The sequence below is a fragment of the Anastrepha obliqua genome, chromosome 1 (genome assembly GCF_027943255.1).
Source record: "Anastrepha obliqua isolate idAnaObli1 chromosome 1, idAnaObli1_1.0, whole genome shotgun sequence".
Taxonomy (NCBI): Eukaryota; Metazoa; Arthropoda; class Insecta; order Diptera; family Tephritidae; genus Anastrepha; species Anastrepha obliqua.
The window spans coordinates 184,260,761-184,275,702 of record NC_072892.1 but is presented as its reverse complement, the minus strand read 5'-3'; the positions used below and the strand labels follow the sequence as shown (position 1 = coordinate 184,275,702).

General features: G+C 36.0%; 6 protein-coding genes across 9 annotated transcripts; 4 read left to right on the top strand and 2 right to left on the bottom strand.

Annotated features, from left to right (window-relative positions):
• Positions 1 to 525: 525 nt before the first annotated feature.
• LOC129243829 (omega-amidase NIT2) lies at positions 526 to 2,216 on the top strand. Of its 4 annotated transcripts, none has more exons than XM_054881194.1 (4): positions 526 to 997; positions 1,173 to 1,679; positions 1,738 to 1,971; positions 2,038 to 2,216. In XM_054881194.1, the coding sequence occupies exons 2-4, from the start codon at positions 1,175 to 1,177 to the stop codon at positions 2,124 to 2,126; spliced, it is 828 nt and encodes a 275-aa protein (XP_054737169.1). In that variant the 5' UTR covers positions 526 to 997; positions 1,173 to 1,174; the 3' UTR covers positions 2,127 to 2,216. The 4 variants fall into 4 exon arrangements, with proteins under 4 accessions (XP_054737169.1, XP_054737161.1, XP_054737153.1 ...); XM_054881186.1 differs by having other exon boundaries at positions 527 to 997; positions 1,170 to 1,679; XM_054881178.1 differs by lacking the exon at positions 526 to 997 and adding an exon at positions 1,017 to 1,112.
• On the bottom strand, positions 2,162 to 4,462 carry LOC129243823 (uncharacterized). Its single transcript, XM_054881155.1, has 2 exons — positions 3,569 to 4,462; positions 2,162 to 3,504 (listed from the first exon to the last, which is right to left on the bottom strand). Exons 1-2 carry the CDS (start codon positions 4,352 to 4,354, stop codon positions 2,998 to 3,000), a joined length of 1,293 nt encoding a protein of 430 aa, XP_054737130.1. The 5' UTR covers positions 4,355 to 4,462; the 3' UTR covers positions 2,162 to 2,997.
• Positions 4,463 to 5,855: 1,393 nt separating this feature from the next.
• LOC129243806 (PC4 and SFRS1-interacting protein) lies at positions 5,856 to 9,054 on the top strand. The gene is made up of 2 exons (XM_054881131.1): positions 5,856 to 6,614; positions 7,976 to 9,054. Exons 1-2 carry the CDS (start codon positions 5,996 to 5,998, stop codon positions 8,992 to 8,994), a joined length of 1,638 nt encoding a protein of 545 aa, XP_054737106.1. The 5' UTR covers positions 5,856 to 5,995; the 3' UTR covers positions 8,995 to 9,054.
• Positions 9,055 to 9,707: 653 nt separating this feature from the next.
• LOC129243814 (DNA repair protein RAD51 homolog 1) lies at positions 9,708 to 11,311 on the bottom strand. Its single transcript, XM_054881143.1, has 5 exons — positions 11,109 to 11,311; positions 10,587 to 11,051; positions 10,438 to 10,529; positions 10,251 to 10,380; positions 9,708 to 10,187 (listed from the first exon to the last, which is right to left on the bottom strand). The coding sequence occupies exons 1-5, from the start codon at positions 11,211 to 11,213 to the stop codon at positions 9,939 to 9,941; spliced, it is 1,041 nt and encodes a 346-aa protein (XP_054737118.1). The 5' UTR covers positions 11,214 to 11,311; the 3' UTR covers positions 9,708 to 9,938.
• Positions 11,312 to 11,592: 281 nt separating this feature from the next.
• On the top strand, positions 11,593 to 12,067 carry LOC129243798 (uncharacterized). Its single transcript, XM_054881119.1, has 2 exons — positions 11,593 to 11,703; positions 11,797 to 12,067. The coding sequence occupies exons 1-2, from the start codon at positions 11,672 to 11,674 to the stop codon at positions 12,065 to 12,067; spliced, it is 303 nt and encodes a 100-aa protein (XP_054737094.1). The 5' UTR covers positions 11,593 to 11,671.
• A 38-nt stretch (positions 12,068 to 12,105) lies between these two features.
• On the top strand, positions 12,106 to 12,770 carry LOC129243790 (mitochondrial intermembrane space import and assembly protein 40). Its single transcript, XM_054881106.1, has one exon. The coding sequence runs from the start codon at positions 12,106 to 12,108 to the stop codon at positions 12,553 to 12,555; it is 450 nt and encodes a 149-aa protein (XP_054737081.1). The 3' UTR covers positions 12,556 to 12,770.
• Positions 12,771 to 14,942: the final 2,172 nt, after the last annotated feature.

The window sequence follows — 14,942 nt, the reverse complement described above, 5'->3', positions numbered from 1 at the left end:
TGCTACAATAACAGCTGCCTTATTTTTGTTTTAGTTAGCTGCTAATTTTCCAATAAACATTATCAGAATTTAACTGACAAATGTTTGCTTAGCGTGTTTTAATTGTTTTTCATTTGATTAATTTATAGTATTATTTTAAAACATGGCGTTTATTCTGACTAAACTACAATATGTACAGATATGAAATATATATCAAAAGAAAGGTTTTGATGAGCATATTTCCGGAAAATTATAAAAATTGAAATTGGTTAATTTGTTCCTGAAATATTTGCGTGTTATATGCATAAGTTCTTATGTACATATCTTTTAATATATAAAAGTGTCACATATGCTATTTACTTTCCGTGGGAAAAAAGCCCACCCGATTTTCGGGGGTCACATACTAGTGGCATATTATTTTAAAATAGTTTAGGCTCGGCTGGCTTGCATGTTCGTCGTCTGTATCCTACTTAACTCACTATTTTCAATACTTCCAACTGTCTTTTCTTATATTAGGCAAGTCTAATTCGACTATTTTCAGGCACAGCAACTTTTGATGTGACAATCCGTAACTTTGATAGAGAGGTCGACGGGGAAGGGAGAGGAGCGGCGAGTTATTTATACACGCATCAACATGCTTTGTGTCCTCGTTCTTCTCAGTATTGTTGTTGGTTACAGACTAAAAACTATATCAGTTGCAAGCACCGCAGTGGTCGTTTGTGAACCCGACGGGCAACACCAGAAACTCTTTTAAATTGCTGCCAAAGTTAGTTATTTATGTCTGCTAATAAATATTATATCTATCACAAAATATTTTCTCTTTCTTTATTTGTTTTGTTTATCGGTGTGTATTATTATGAAGTAACGGTTTTTGAAAGGCGCCGCCTTCGGTATTCTATTCGCCTGACATATTGATAAATTCGCCTTGATTATACGATACTGCAAAAAAATAGATAACAAGGACCAAACTCGAAAAAGTATCGAGTACTAACAAGTACCGGTATCGAGGAATCACAAGGTGAGTATAGCTACAGCTGGAAATATAATATTATAATAGCAACTCAAAAAAGTTGTAGATAAACAGTGCTTAGGCCTTTTAAACAAAGTGATTAATATGAGTCACTTACCGAAACGTAAGTCCTGTTATTTTTTACTCTTTTAAAGAATTCTATTTATTTTTGCATGTAAAGAAGTTATGCGCTTGGCACTACTTCAGTTGAAGGTCGGAAAGGACAAAATTGCGAATGTACAGAATGCTGTCGACAAGGTTGCGCAAGCGGTCTGCGTACACAAACCTCGTATGGTGACTTTGCCCGAATGTTTTAATTGTCCCTATGGCACCAAATACTTCAGAGAGTACTCTGAAACGATACCTGATGGATATACCTCGAAACAATTATCTGCTGCCGCAGAAACTCATGGTGTTTATATTGTCGGTGGTACAATACCGGAATTGGGTGAAAATGGTAATATTTACAATACCTGTACGGTGTGGGACCCTAGTGGAAAATTGATTGCAAAATACCGTAAAATGCATCTCTTCGACATCGATGTTAAAGGGGGAATCCGCTTTAAGGAATCAGATACTCTAACTGCTGGCTCAAATTTTACAGTGATAGAGGTAGATGGTCACAAGATTGGCATTGGTATTTGCTATGATATACGTTTTGAAGAGTTGGCGAGAATATATCGTAACGAAGGTAATAACTCAAAGAAAAAATCAAACAATCAATAATTTTTTCAACTTGGATATAAAAGGTTGTGAGATGTTAATATATCCCGGTGCATTTAATATGACTACTGGACCCCTACATTGGGAACTATTACAACGGGCACGTGCCAACGATAATCAGTTGTATGTTGTAACAACTTCACCTGCTCGTGATAAAGACGCTGAATATATAGCTTGGGGTCATTCAATGGTAGTAGATCCATGGGCACAAGTTTTAAAAAGCGCCAATGATGGTGAAGAGACAGTGGCTGTTGATATTGGTAAGTAGTAGCATGTGGTTATACAAACATGCCTTTACCAATAATATGTCTTACTATAATTCTTAGACTTTGCATTGGTGGAACAAGTTCGTGCGCAAATTCCGACGTTCAGGCAACGCCGCTTAGACTTATATGCAACAAAAATTGTGAATTAAAATAATTTTACATAATGTCAATGGATTTTTTCACGTTTATGAATGAAGCAGTTCAAGTTTTTAATAAAATTACAGCTTAACTGTCTATAATATACATTTACTATAATACAAAAGTAAGCCTTAAATCAATGTTTATCAATAGAAAAAAAGTTCCCAAATACATGTCTTATAAATTGGATATTTGTAATAGAGCAGTAGGAGGGATCCCACCAATGGAGGGACTTTCAGTTTTACGTAAACTCCGTACGGCAGATGACTTTTTATGAGGAGCTTTTTTATGACAGAAGTACACTCGGAGGTTTCCCATTGCCTGCCGAAGGGCGACCGCTATATATAGTAATAGCTATACCAAATTATATATACATAAGTAATTGTATGTATGTATATGTATACAATAGTCACATAATTACGTCACTATCTTTTTACAATATCCACACTATTTTTTATAAAAACAAAAGTTCCAAATTTTTACGAAATTCACAAAAATTTAATAAATTTCAATAAAAAATGTCATCAAAATTGTCTGCTTTTTAATTAGAATCTTTAGAAAACTTCTGGGTATGCCCATTTATAGGTTTTATAGTCCATTTAATTTTGGTATAATAAGTCTGAAGTTGCCCAAAAGTGCGATGATTTATATTTTTTGCTTTTTACAAACGATTTTAAGCATTTTCTTTTATATAAAAGACTTCCGAATAATAAGTTTGGAAGTTTGATTTATAATGTTTTTGTTATGCAATGATCTAAATTTTAAAAAATTATATAAAGAAAAATGTAGCGCGAAAAATATTTCGGATATTGTAAAATTATAAAGTGATTTAATTAAGTCGACATAAGTGTACATATCTTTATAATAATATTGCCAAAACTTTTATGTTTCACTTTTATCTGAATCTTGAGAAACCAATTGCCTATAAGGTCGCTGGGCTTGGCCAAACAAAGCTTTTATTGCATCATCAGTAGCCATTAGAGGCTGGCTAATGAATTCTAAAGCTTTTACTGCGTATTTTTCTGCGTCACATAATGGATTTTTGCTAGCACTCAAGATATCCAATCCGGATTCGGGAATTCCAACACCCGAATGCAACACCATCTGCTGTAAAATATTTAAATTTTCAGCGCTAAGACAAATTACGTCAGTTGCTGGAAGGTTTAAATAACGTATCTTTGCTATAAACTTCAAGTTTCGGAGGATCTCCAACTGTATTTCGCGAATCTGATGAGTGGCGTGAAGCAAACGTTTGGTAGCTTCATCAAGCAATTGGTTTTTGTGAGTGAGATCAGCTTTCCAGCGCGCCAATTCTTCTACCATGACGCTACTTGCAAGAAACTTTGACCGCCATACTTCACACTGCCCTGCAAGAAATTCGATTTGCTCCTAATTGGGAAAACCAAGTGGTTATTCATTTTAATTCAAATAATACATTTGCATGGATATTTACCGTGTGCGTACTTAAATTTTTTGCGGTGTCCAAAAGAGCACGAGCTAACTGAAGTTTATCTTCGGTGAGCACATTGACATGCGTTTGCATATCTTCACCTACAGATGCTACCAATAAGTTCTTTAATTCAGAGTTTACTTGTGTCTGAAATCTGAATTGCCCCTGATAATAATCACGCTCCTCCTTAGTTTTTCGAAGCTCTTCTCTTAACTTTTCAAATTTTGCATCAATGGCATCGCCATTTTTTTCTTCCTTGTAGCTTTTATCATCTAATTCCTGTGTACGCATTGTAGACATTTGGTTAACAAGCACACCAATATCTAAATTGTTTTTGTTTTTTTTCTGTTCTTTCGGAACTAAGCAGTTGGAGCTGTTTGTTGGCGTCATTAAATTTGTAGCACCTGTGTAGGGTTCGTATGGAACAAATTTTGGGGGCTTATTTTTTTTATGTTCGTGTATAGGAATCGCTCCCTTAGCTAATCGTGGTGTCATTAGAACAAGTTCCCCTTTAGGTACGACAGGTGCAAGATTACGTGTTACGCCCTCAGGTCTACGATACAGCGAGTTCAATCCTGGTATTGGCAATATGTTATTTGTGCCACTTGTTGAGGCCTTTCTATGAATATTTTCTTGTATGTTGGCACTCGTTGTGCGACGCACAACGGGACGATGTACATCATTCTCACTTTTACTCTTCTGTTCCACTTTTGCCAAGCTGGCGTTTTCTTCTTCCATACCATCGCCACTTGTACGTCCTCTCTCTAAATCGAAAATTGCAGACTCCATTTCAATTATGGAATGCGGTAAATCAACTATTTAGAAAAACTAAATAATTTAGAAACGAAGACTATAAATTAGTTAAGAAAAATTTCTAAAACATAAACAAAATCTGAGTTCCCGTCATAGTTGCCAACTTATGCTTTAAACATTAGATTTTTCAAAAAACTCTACAGGCATGAGAATGAATTATTTAAAACTGTACCGGTACAATAAAGTTAATATATCCTGCTTGTAGATTATTATATTGCCCAAGACTTACGAAGAAAACATTAATATATCCAAAAATAGCTTGAAATAAAATAAATAAACTAAAGGAAGAGAAATTACTTGCCTGTGAATATTTAATGAATAGCTTGGTAATATTTTGATTTAAAGATGTGGGACTTTTAAATTTTACTCAATTCGCGTTGCAATTTTGGCTATTCCTCTTCCCTTTGTTTGCTTATTCATGGGCTCTGACGACACAGCGAATTCGAAAGACACAACTTTGTTTTCTATTGGATCTTATTAAAAGTACGTTCACATATGCAATAATTAGCAATAAATCCACAAAATTATTCTACCCGTTCATATATAGCATATATTCATGTATATATTGTTTAATTATTATTAACGATATGAAGAAAAGATAAGGAGAAGAAATAGCTAATTTAACTGCGCAAGTGGCTGCCAGTATCAAACAAGCATCAAAAAACAGGAGCCCGCTCCCGGCCCGGAGGAGCTACATCAACAATTTGTCAGATGAAGCTGAAACAGCAGCAGAGGACCGGTGATTCTCGTGCGTTATTCAAGATCACAAAGAAAATGGTAAACAAAAGTTTGAGCGTTGAGCACCTCATCAAAGACCTAAACGGAAATCTCTTAATCAGCTACGTCGTTGGAAAGATCATTTCTCAGCCGTGCTTAACTACATTTTAGACCCAACTTTAGATAAATATTCATTCTCCAGTAGAACAAGAGAAATGAATGCTAAAATCAAAACTGCACCACCCGACATATCGGAAATTGCTGCAGTTTTTGACTACTTTGCAAATAAATCTAAATCAGCCCAATCAGCAAAAATGCGACGCACACGATAGTAATTTGGTTTCAATTCACTCACGAGCCGTATTTTATAGTCTTGTAAGCCAAGATTTCTTCGAAACTTTCTCCGTACTATAGTCAAAGTACAAAGGCCAACAAGTTGAGAACAACGACGAACCGACATTTTGGCGTCTCCTTCAACACTTCGCTCTATGAACTTCGCGAACATATTTATCTTTTTCAAAGTAAATTTCCTCAATTTAGAAGAGTTGTTCTGGCGTTAAACGATTCTTGAACAGAACTATCAACACAACTGAACAGAAATATCAACACAGTTCTCCATTCTGAGCTGTCAAATCATAGTCATCGATATCGATAGTTGTCGTGCAGCTAAAAAACCCCCGATATAATAATTGAAAATTATATCGACAAACTATCATTTATTCAAATTGAAGATATTAAAGCAACTCTGCCAGAAAATAAATTGCCGCACAAAGTGTAGGAAAAATACAAGTTGGCGGAAAGAGAAAACATATTAAAGAATAGCGTGGAATTGGGAGTATAAGTAGTATATTTTTGTTTAATATAAAAAATAAAAATTTGTATCTAATCAAAACACTTGCAATGGGCAAAGAAAAGAAACAATTTAGTATTGGAGATTTGGTATTTGCTAAGGTGAAGGGTTATCCGGCATGGCCAGCGAAGATTACTAAGTATAACAATAAGAAGTACAGTGTGTACTTTTACGGAACTGGGGAGACGGCAAACATCAAAGTGGAAGATCTTTTTCAATATGCTGAAAGTAAAGAAAAATTCGCAACCGAGAAAAATCTTAAGCGTTCAAATTTTCGCGAGGCAATTGAACAGATAGAAGCAGCGTTGATTGGAGAAGACTCGGCGCCAATCGATTTACCGGGTGCAGCAGCTGCGATCGACGACACGCTAGATGATGAGGCGGACGGATTTGCGGAGGTCACTGCGGAAGATTCGCAAATAGGCGATATCACGATGCAGGAAGGAATAGAAGAAGGGTTGGAACCTGTAGCGCCCACCAACGACGGTTCGAAGCCAATTAAAACGAAAGAAGAAAAACAAGTTCCTGTGGTAACTTCCACCACGGATAGCGCGGAATTGGTCAGTCGCAGTGGGCGCAAAATCAAAACAAAGCGATACATTGATGAAGTACAGGAGGGGCCTAACATATCCCATTCTCCACCATCAAAGAAAAAAGTGCCAGCAGAAGGTAAGTGAATCAAGTTATCCTGTCCGGTCGTTTTGCACAGTTAAGCCAATGTTGATTAGCGAGGAGGTTTCAGAAGTCGGCACAATGAATGCGGTCAAAATTAATGAGATAGAACGCGCATACATATATATATATATACATATATATAGATACATATATATATATAATTGGCGCGTACATCCTTTTTGGGTGTTTGGCCGAGCTCCTTCTCCTATTTGTGGTGTGCGTCCACAAATGGAGGGACCTACAGTTCTAAGCCGACTCCGAACGGCAGATATTTTTATGAGGAGCTTTTTCATGGCAGAAATACACTCGGAGATTTGCCATTGAGGAGGGTGCCACCAGAAATTTCAGATCAAACTATTCAACTACCTTTCTACCATCTATGGCTTTTATAGGGCTCTATTTACAGACCACGTTATATCTGCGCAGGATTCCTTTTATGTGTTTCAAATAAGTAATCAACCGTATAATTAATCTTGCATAGGCTGCGTATATAGTATTTCTGAGTATAATTGTATAATATAACTAGCATTTCCCAGTGGGTTTCGCACCACCATACATAAAATGTTTGTTTTATATCGCAAGAAATTTTTCATATTAAGTTTTCTTTATAGAACTCGTAAAATGTTTAAACAGTTGAATTAGTTGATTTTTTTCATTCAACATACTTTCTAAAGATGTCACAATAGCCTTTTCTGTACTTTTTTAAAATTTGATTGTGGTGGTCACCTACATATACAGGTAAGGTGAAAGAGCCGATAAAAACTTGTAATTAAACTTTGATTCTTTAATTTCCATTTCAATTTTTTACGCTAAATAAATTATGCTAATGTTTTTCCAGTTCCTTGAATGCTCCAGTTTTTATATTTTCGTCCAAAATTAATATTAACATAATACACTTACAACCACACCATTACAATAGAAACGCTCATAAGCGGTTGGGTATTTGTTGTTGTTTTTCCCATACAGGCATTTCGTATGAGAGGAAACCATTACTCACATAAAATTTCATAACTCAGGAACGGCTGCACCGATTTCAATCAAACTTCACACAAACCACCTCCTCAAAGATAGAAAAGAACTCTAAAATTTTTGTGTCAATCGGTTCGCCGGTTTTTGAGTTATAAGATTACCAAGGAAATGTAACTTCTTTTTATATATATGGATAAATGCATGTCTCGGATTTTCGATTGAAAAATTATGAAATTACGTTATACCAAATATATACGAGTATCTACTTACTGAATATCTGAGACAAGATTGTTCAATTAAATATGAACCTCATAGATTTGACATTAAAAGGTGTGATAGTAAAATAATATATTAATGTTTGTATATACATATGCCTGCCTTTTCAGGTATTATTGCGGATACGAAAAAATCAGCTAAGAAGTCGAGTAGTTCCTCTAAACCAACAGCCACGATAATTCCAACCGTAAAGCCCTCCGCTGGTAAGAGTGAGGTCTACAACAACCTACTACTAGCTTTTGTGCCGCCAGCTAAATGTGTTGGCATCAAATTGGACTTTGGTAAACCAGAGTCATTTCTAAATACCGCTGAACGTACTCACTGGGAGGAGAAAGCTCGAAAAGAAGCAGAAGAATTGAAGGAAAAATTAGAAATTGGACAAATAAAGCTAGAAGCTGTAAAGGATCGTATTATTATTAACCCCCCACGAGCGAAAATTCACCAAGATGCTGCAAATAGATTCACTAACCAAATGATAGAGCAGGAGGATGCACTTTTTGTTGAGCGTGACTTTATACAAATGTCACAGCAGTTGCGTGAAAGTTTGGGCCTTAAGAGCGCTGATGTAAATCGCTGTGTGGAGCTACTTAAACAATATAAAGATTTCGAATTGACTCAATTGATGTTGTTGCGAAATCCAGATTGTGTGGATATTATTAGGCGCTTGCGGCGCTATGTTGGAAATTTAAAAGAATGGTCTTTGAGCGCTGAAGAAGAAATTGAGTTCAAGGCCAAAGCGGAAACTATACGCAATGAAGCGGTTCTTATTTACAATTATTTCAAAAAACTATTTAAAATTTCAGCTGATCAGCAATTTTGGGAACCATTCTGTGATCAAGTGAAAACCTACAAGGAGTGCACGAAGCATATTAGTGAGCAGAACCGTATCACCATGAGTGAGAAAACATATATGAACATTCGCGCCAATTGCAATAAGGATGGGAAAAATTCTCAGGACTTGGAAACAGATTCAAAAAGCGATGGTGAGAAGGAAAACTTGACCGAAGAAAAAGAGATAAAATCAGACAACCAGAAGCAAGCCCCAAGCCATACAGAAGAAACTGATATAGCAGAAATGGAAGATGCCCTTACCACTGCTGAAAGCAATATACTTGAATCGTCTATATAATCTTCAATATTCTCCGTATAAAGGCAAACATTTAAATAAACAAGATAATTTATTAGCGAACCTGTTGTGTCATTTTTGAACATTTCGGCACTACTTTCACACTAGTATATACAAAAAACATCTTAAACTCAAGTTTACACACATATACATATAAGAGTACATATATGCATTGCTTGAAAAAAAATATTGGATCCTATAGTAAATCGTTGCTTTATACCTTATCATCAGAGACATCCAGAGTATAATTCAAATGTCTAATTTTAGGTATTTGATACAAATCTTGCACTAGTTGGAAGTAACGTTCGATTTATTTAACATACACAGGATATTTTTTCTACGAACAGAATGATTGAATACGAATTGCCCGCAGTACGTCAGCATTGAGTATATCCGTCGTATTTCTAGTATCTTTGGCACAGCGGGAATACAACTATGCAAATTATTTTACCTATATTACATATATGGTATTCTATGAATTAATTGGATATTTTTTAGAAAATGAATTGAATTATTTTGTATGAATTTAACTATTGTGAAATACCCTCAACATTTTTTATTAGAAGATGTATAAGCAGTACATATTTATAATAAAGCTATTCATAACTCTAAACGAAATTAACTTTTTTGCGTCACATGCCCGGAGGAGTCAAATCATAATCCGAATTTCAACCCTTTCGATTAAACTTTCAAAATGTTAAATAATACATAATAGGTTTTATATAAAAGGTTACTATGTGGTAGTTTAATAAAAACAAATAACTTATTTAATAAATGAAAATGCACTACTCTTTTGTGTTGTTGTTGTTGGTGTAGCAGCATAAACATTCCCCGTGCATATACGAGGAATGTTGCTGAAGTGACAGTCCTTGGTCGGATATATGTAAATCCGGGTCGTTGCGGATGTTTAATAAAAACAATTAACTTATTTAATAAATGAAAATGTACTACTCTTTTGTGTCTCCAATTCCGTCAGGTAAAATAGCAAATGTCGCTTCGCTCTCCGGTAGGCATGGTGAATCGTATATTTTGCAAATCCGGGTTTCCCCACGTCCTTTACGAAAGTAGAGTCTGGTGGTAGAAGCATGGGCTATTATATTACCACCAATTGGTTTTTTTGTATCGGCAGCGAACATGGCTGGGCCACTATCTACTTGAGCGACCACCTGATTTGTTATAATTACAGCGACGCCAAACTAAAAATTAGCATATAATTGCAATTACATATTAAGTATACGAGTACATTACTAGATTACTACCTCATCAGCTAAACGCAACAATAGACGCAAAAAACGTGCCAAGTGCATTTGACGTGCTGACAACTCCCCGCGACCTGTATAATCTGTGCGATAAAGAGCTGTTGCACTATCAACTACCAGTAATGCATACCTAAAGAAGGAGCAATTCGATTATCATTTAAATTTGTAGGAAACGTTTTTAAGTCACCGTGATTCCACCATCATAGCAGCAGCTTGCGTCAGCAATTGTGTTTGATGGTCTGTATTATAAGCGCGAGCGCAAGCCACATTGTCGAGTACCTTAAAATTATATTAACAATAGTAGTATTTCATTATTATTATTTTAAAAAGTTATACTTCTTCCTTTACAAGCTTGAAACGTTCGGCAATGGCTGTCAAACGTTCCGGTCGAAATGTACCCTCCGTATCAATATAAAGACATTTTCCTTCACCACCATTCTGACTTATTGGCAATTGGCACGTCACAGCTAACGTATGACATAACTGAGTCTTGCCACTACGGAATTCTCCAAACATTTCAGTGATGGATCCAGTCTCGATGCCCCCGCCCAGTAGCTTATCAAGCTCTTTGGAACCAGTTGTCAGCATCACTATTTCTGAACGCTTCTGATAAACAGATGTGGCAGTTGTGAAACCCATTGGCACAAGTTTAACAGCTTCTGTTAGGATCTTATCGGCTTTTGTCTCGGAAAACCCACGAATCTGCAACAAAAGCTTCTTTGGTGAAAACGCTACTGACTCCACTGTATGAAATCCAGCTTCTTGCAATCGTTTAATATCGTTACTTGAAATCCCATTTACCTATTAAATATGCGGGCAATAAAGTGAAGGAAACTTCGATTTCATTTATTTACAAACTTCAAGTTTAGTTATGGATAGGGGTCCGAACTCCTCTTCTAGTTCCACGGAATTGTTGACTGTAGTGGCCGATGCCACAGTATGCTCCCTTCCCATATAAGACATTATACTTTTAAAATATTTCTTTGTTAGAAAGTTTATCTTTCATATCAATCAACACTTAAAAACAAATGTAGTAAAATGCTCTTCACAGGCTGATATACGTAAATTGAAAATTGCGCTCATCCTTTCCAGTGCTGCCCAATCCGCAGCTGTACATTTCATAAAGCTTGTTGAAAGTTGAATTTCAAAGCTATGAAAATGAAATAAACAAGTTGAAAATAAATAAAAAACGTATTTCCATATACATAAATATTTTCCGTATATTTATTGAAGAATGTAAGATGAAATAAATGCTACAAATTAAAATTTTAAAAATATGGAATTACTTTTCGCATACACTGAACGCACCGAATCAGAATGTGTCACTCTGATAACCTAAAAATTGGCATAAAAACATTGACAGTCGAACAGCTGAATTGAAGAAAGAATTGTTGAACCACATTACTGCAAATTGAAAAGGCATGACAGTCTACTGCTACCTGGACGTGGAATTGTGAGTGGTTTCATCATCAATTTAATTAAGTTTAATATGGTATTTACTTGACGGTCATTCTTTATTCGTGATTTACACGCTCGTAAAAAATAGGAAATTACGCGACGAAGATAAAGCCGTTGTGACGCCTGCTTACTTTCTGGGAAGTATAGAAGATTCATTGCAAAGTTTCTTCGGTGAGATTGGTGGACAAACTGATTTAGAATTGGTAAAGTTTGACAAAAACCGGAAACGTGGAATTCTTCGAGTGCAAGACGAATTTCTTTCACGCACCCGTACTGCCATTACCTTGATTGGACATTTTCAGGACATTCCCTGTCATTTTATTGTGAAAGAAACTTCCGAAAAGAAACTAGAGTTTTAACTTTGCCAATATACATATACATTTTCATTTAAGTTAAGATGTCGTACTGCAAATCGTTTGGTAAAGATAAGGTCTGCTTCGTCACAAAAGAAGATCATGCAATTCCAAGCACTATTGAATTGCCACCACCAGAACCTGCACAAGGCCTTATAACAAATGATGGTGAAATTAATTGGAGCTGTCCGTGTTTGGGCGGCATGGCAACCGGTCCCTGTGGAGTTGAATTTCGAGATGCATTCTCATGCTTCCATTACAGCAAAGCAGAACCGAAAGGCTCTGATTGCTTTGAAGCTTTTCGGACAATGCAAGATTGTTTTGCTCAATATCCTACAGTATACAATAAATCAGCAGGAAATGATGAAGAGGATGATGAGACTAGTTTAAATATAGCACAGTTGGAAGATGAAGCACAGAAAGAGTCGTCAGCCGTTGTACCTCCTCTGGAAGGAGCAACTTTGGACACCACTTTAACAAAGAAAGAAAATTGAAAAATAATTTGAAAAAACTTAATGCGGATGGAAAAGTGGCAAAATATAATTTCAGATTTAAATATATTATAAAAAAGGTGGGACAATGGCGATGAGTAACCATACAGATTCTTGTTTAAAGCAGTTATTTATTTTAATTGATTTAAATGAAAGTTAGGTGTTGTTGAAAATAAAATCAAAAATATAAGTTTTTCTGTTGTTCATGCACCTGAAAAGTTATGGGTAAATGATTTACGTGTCTCATAAAGATAGAATTACATCGACAAAACATTCGTTCTATTACACCAAATCTGTAGTTGGTGATGTAGCAGTTCAACCAAGTCGTCGTAAGAGTCGTCGTTACTTAAAGGAGCACGGGAATAGGTACTTAGTGTCGTGTGGAGTATCTTCATATGCTGGACATATGTTGAACATGACAGGGTCGATTCTAAGCAGGTAGGAATTTAAACTGCTAGAGCATCCGGAACGTAATTGTGCCAAAGTATCAACATTGTGGGAGCTGGAGTCCAAAGAGTCGATGCATGTCTTTTAAAGCCTCTTTGTATATAAACAGGTCCAATGGTGGGCGAGTTTAGTTTTTCAAGCCATGCATATGTTTCCTAACGTACTTGGAAGATGGCTCAGCCCTAGGAAGTGCCTGCAGGAACTTGCTGAGCATAATATTATGGTCCCTAATTGGTAGCATGGATGCCTCACTATGCAGTTGTTGCATGGGGGACACCAGGAGACATCCTGTAGTCGTTTTTATTGCAATATTTTTGTAAGGATGGAGTTACAGGCGACAAGATGGGCGATCGCAATTTAGAAGCAGCTGACCGATTGAGTTAAACGTCGCCAGCAACGTTTCCTCGTATTTACCCCAAGTGCTACCAGCTACCAATTCGAAAACCTTATTGCGAAATGAAAAACAAAATGGTTAGATAAGTATTCTGCAATGAATAATTTGAACAATCAAGTTCTTATTTTGAGCTTATATTAGTGAGATTTTGTAAATTGAAAACTTTGAAGTCGTCAACGCGCATTCATTTATAGATTCGTTTGAGAACCTATTATATGTATTTCAATCGTTTGCCTTAAGCACATCATGTTCATTAAATATGGACCAAAGAACTCTTTTTGAAGAATATTGAATTTATGAACTAATATCAGAAAAAATTTAATATAATGTAACATGCTTTAAAAAAAGGTTGTAAGGGGTTGATAGAGGGGTGTATCCCCATCTTAAAACTGAAAACCGCACCATCCGGAGGCTTATAGTTTTTAAGGGGCTATTCCCATGAACTTGAACTATTTTTTCTTTTTACATTAGATTGTTTGATATTTATTTATAACTGTATAAAAAAAAATTAAAATATTCAAAAATGGCTCCAGAAAAAAAAAAGGTTGTCGTCGCACCTCAACCATGATAACGGCCGTGGTATTCATCTGAAATAAAAAAAAATCGTTTTATTCAGGAAGGTTGTCGTCATCATATGAATTAGAATCTTTGAAAAATAATTACATACAATGAAATGGCAGCCTCTTAAACATGAAAATCGCGATTTTACGATTTTGTTTTGACTTGGTGGGCCATAAAAAATCGAAAATATTATTCGATTGTAATAATTCTAGTTCACATTATAGGGGCATTAATTACGAACAAAATGGGACTTTTCACGCCCAATTCGGTAAATTACATTTTGATTTATCGTGGCTGAGATTTTTAAAAACGTAAGTTTTCAGGAAACGCGTTTAAAGTTGAAGGTACCATTCTCTGAGTACTAAAAGTGGAATTTTCAAATTAACCTTCAGTCTACTATGCCGGCACCGTACAAGATGCCTTCATCCTTCTCAAAAAACTCCTTCATTTCTGAATTTGGCTGTTGCTTAGACAATCTGGTTTCTTTGCTGACTGAGAAGTGAGGAGTTCAGAACGGGCGATGCGCTCGGCGTCTCGTTGACACATATATGTATCTGTATCCAATGACTATTCCCATCGTCTGTATGATGTCAAGTATAGCCTCGAAACTCTCATTAAAAATACATACTGCTAGATAAGTAGCTATATTGACCGAGAAATACCATATGAGAGCATTGAAACTCTCATTGTTATTCTGCGTGTTGGCCCCCGACCTATGCTGTTAACAACAACAACAACCGAGAAATACCATATGAGAGCATTGAAACTCTCATTGTTATTCTGCGTGTTGGCCCCCGAAAATAGTTCCAAGAGATCTTTATTTGTTAAGTCCTCATAGATAGGCTTTATAGCAGTTAATACATCTTCTGCAAGAGGTGGTTTCTCATGGGTGTAAGAATCTAAAACACCCAGAGCTTCTGCTTTACGCCATTTACAACAGCTGTCGGGGCCAGTTGGACAAAGATGATGTTGAAGTGTCTCATCGGTT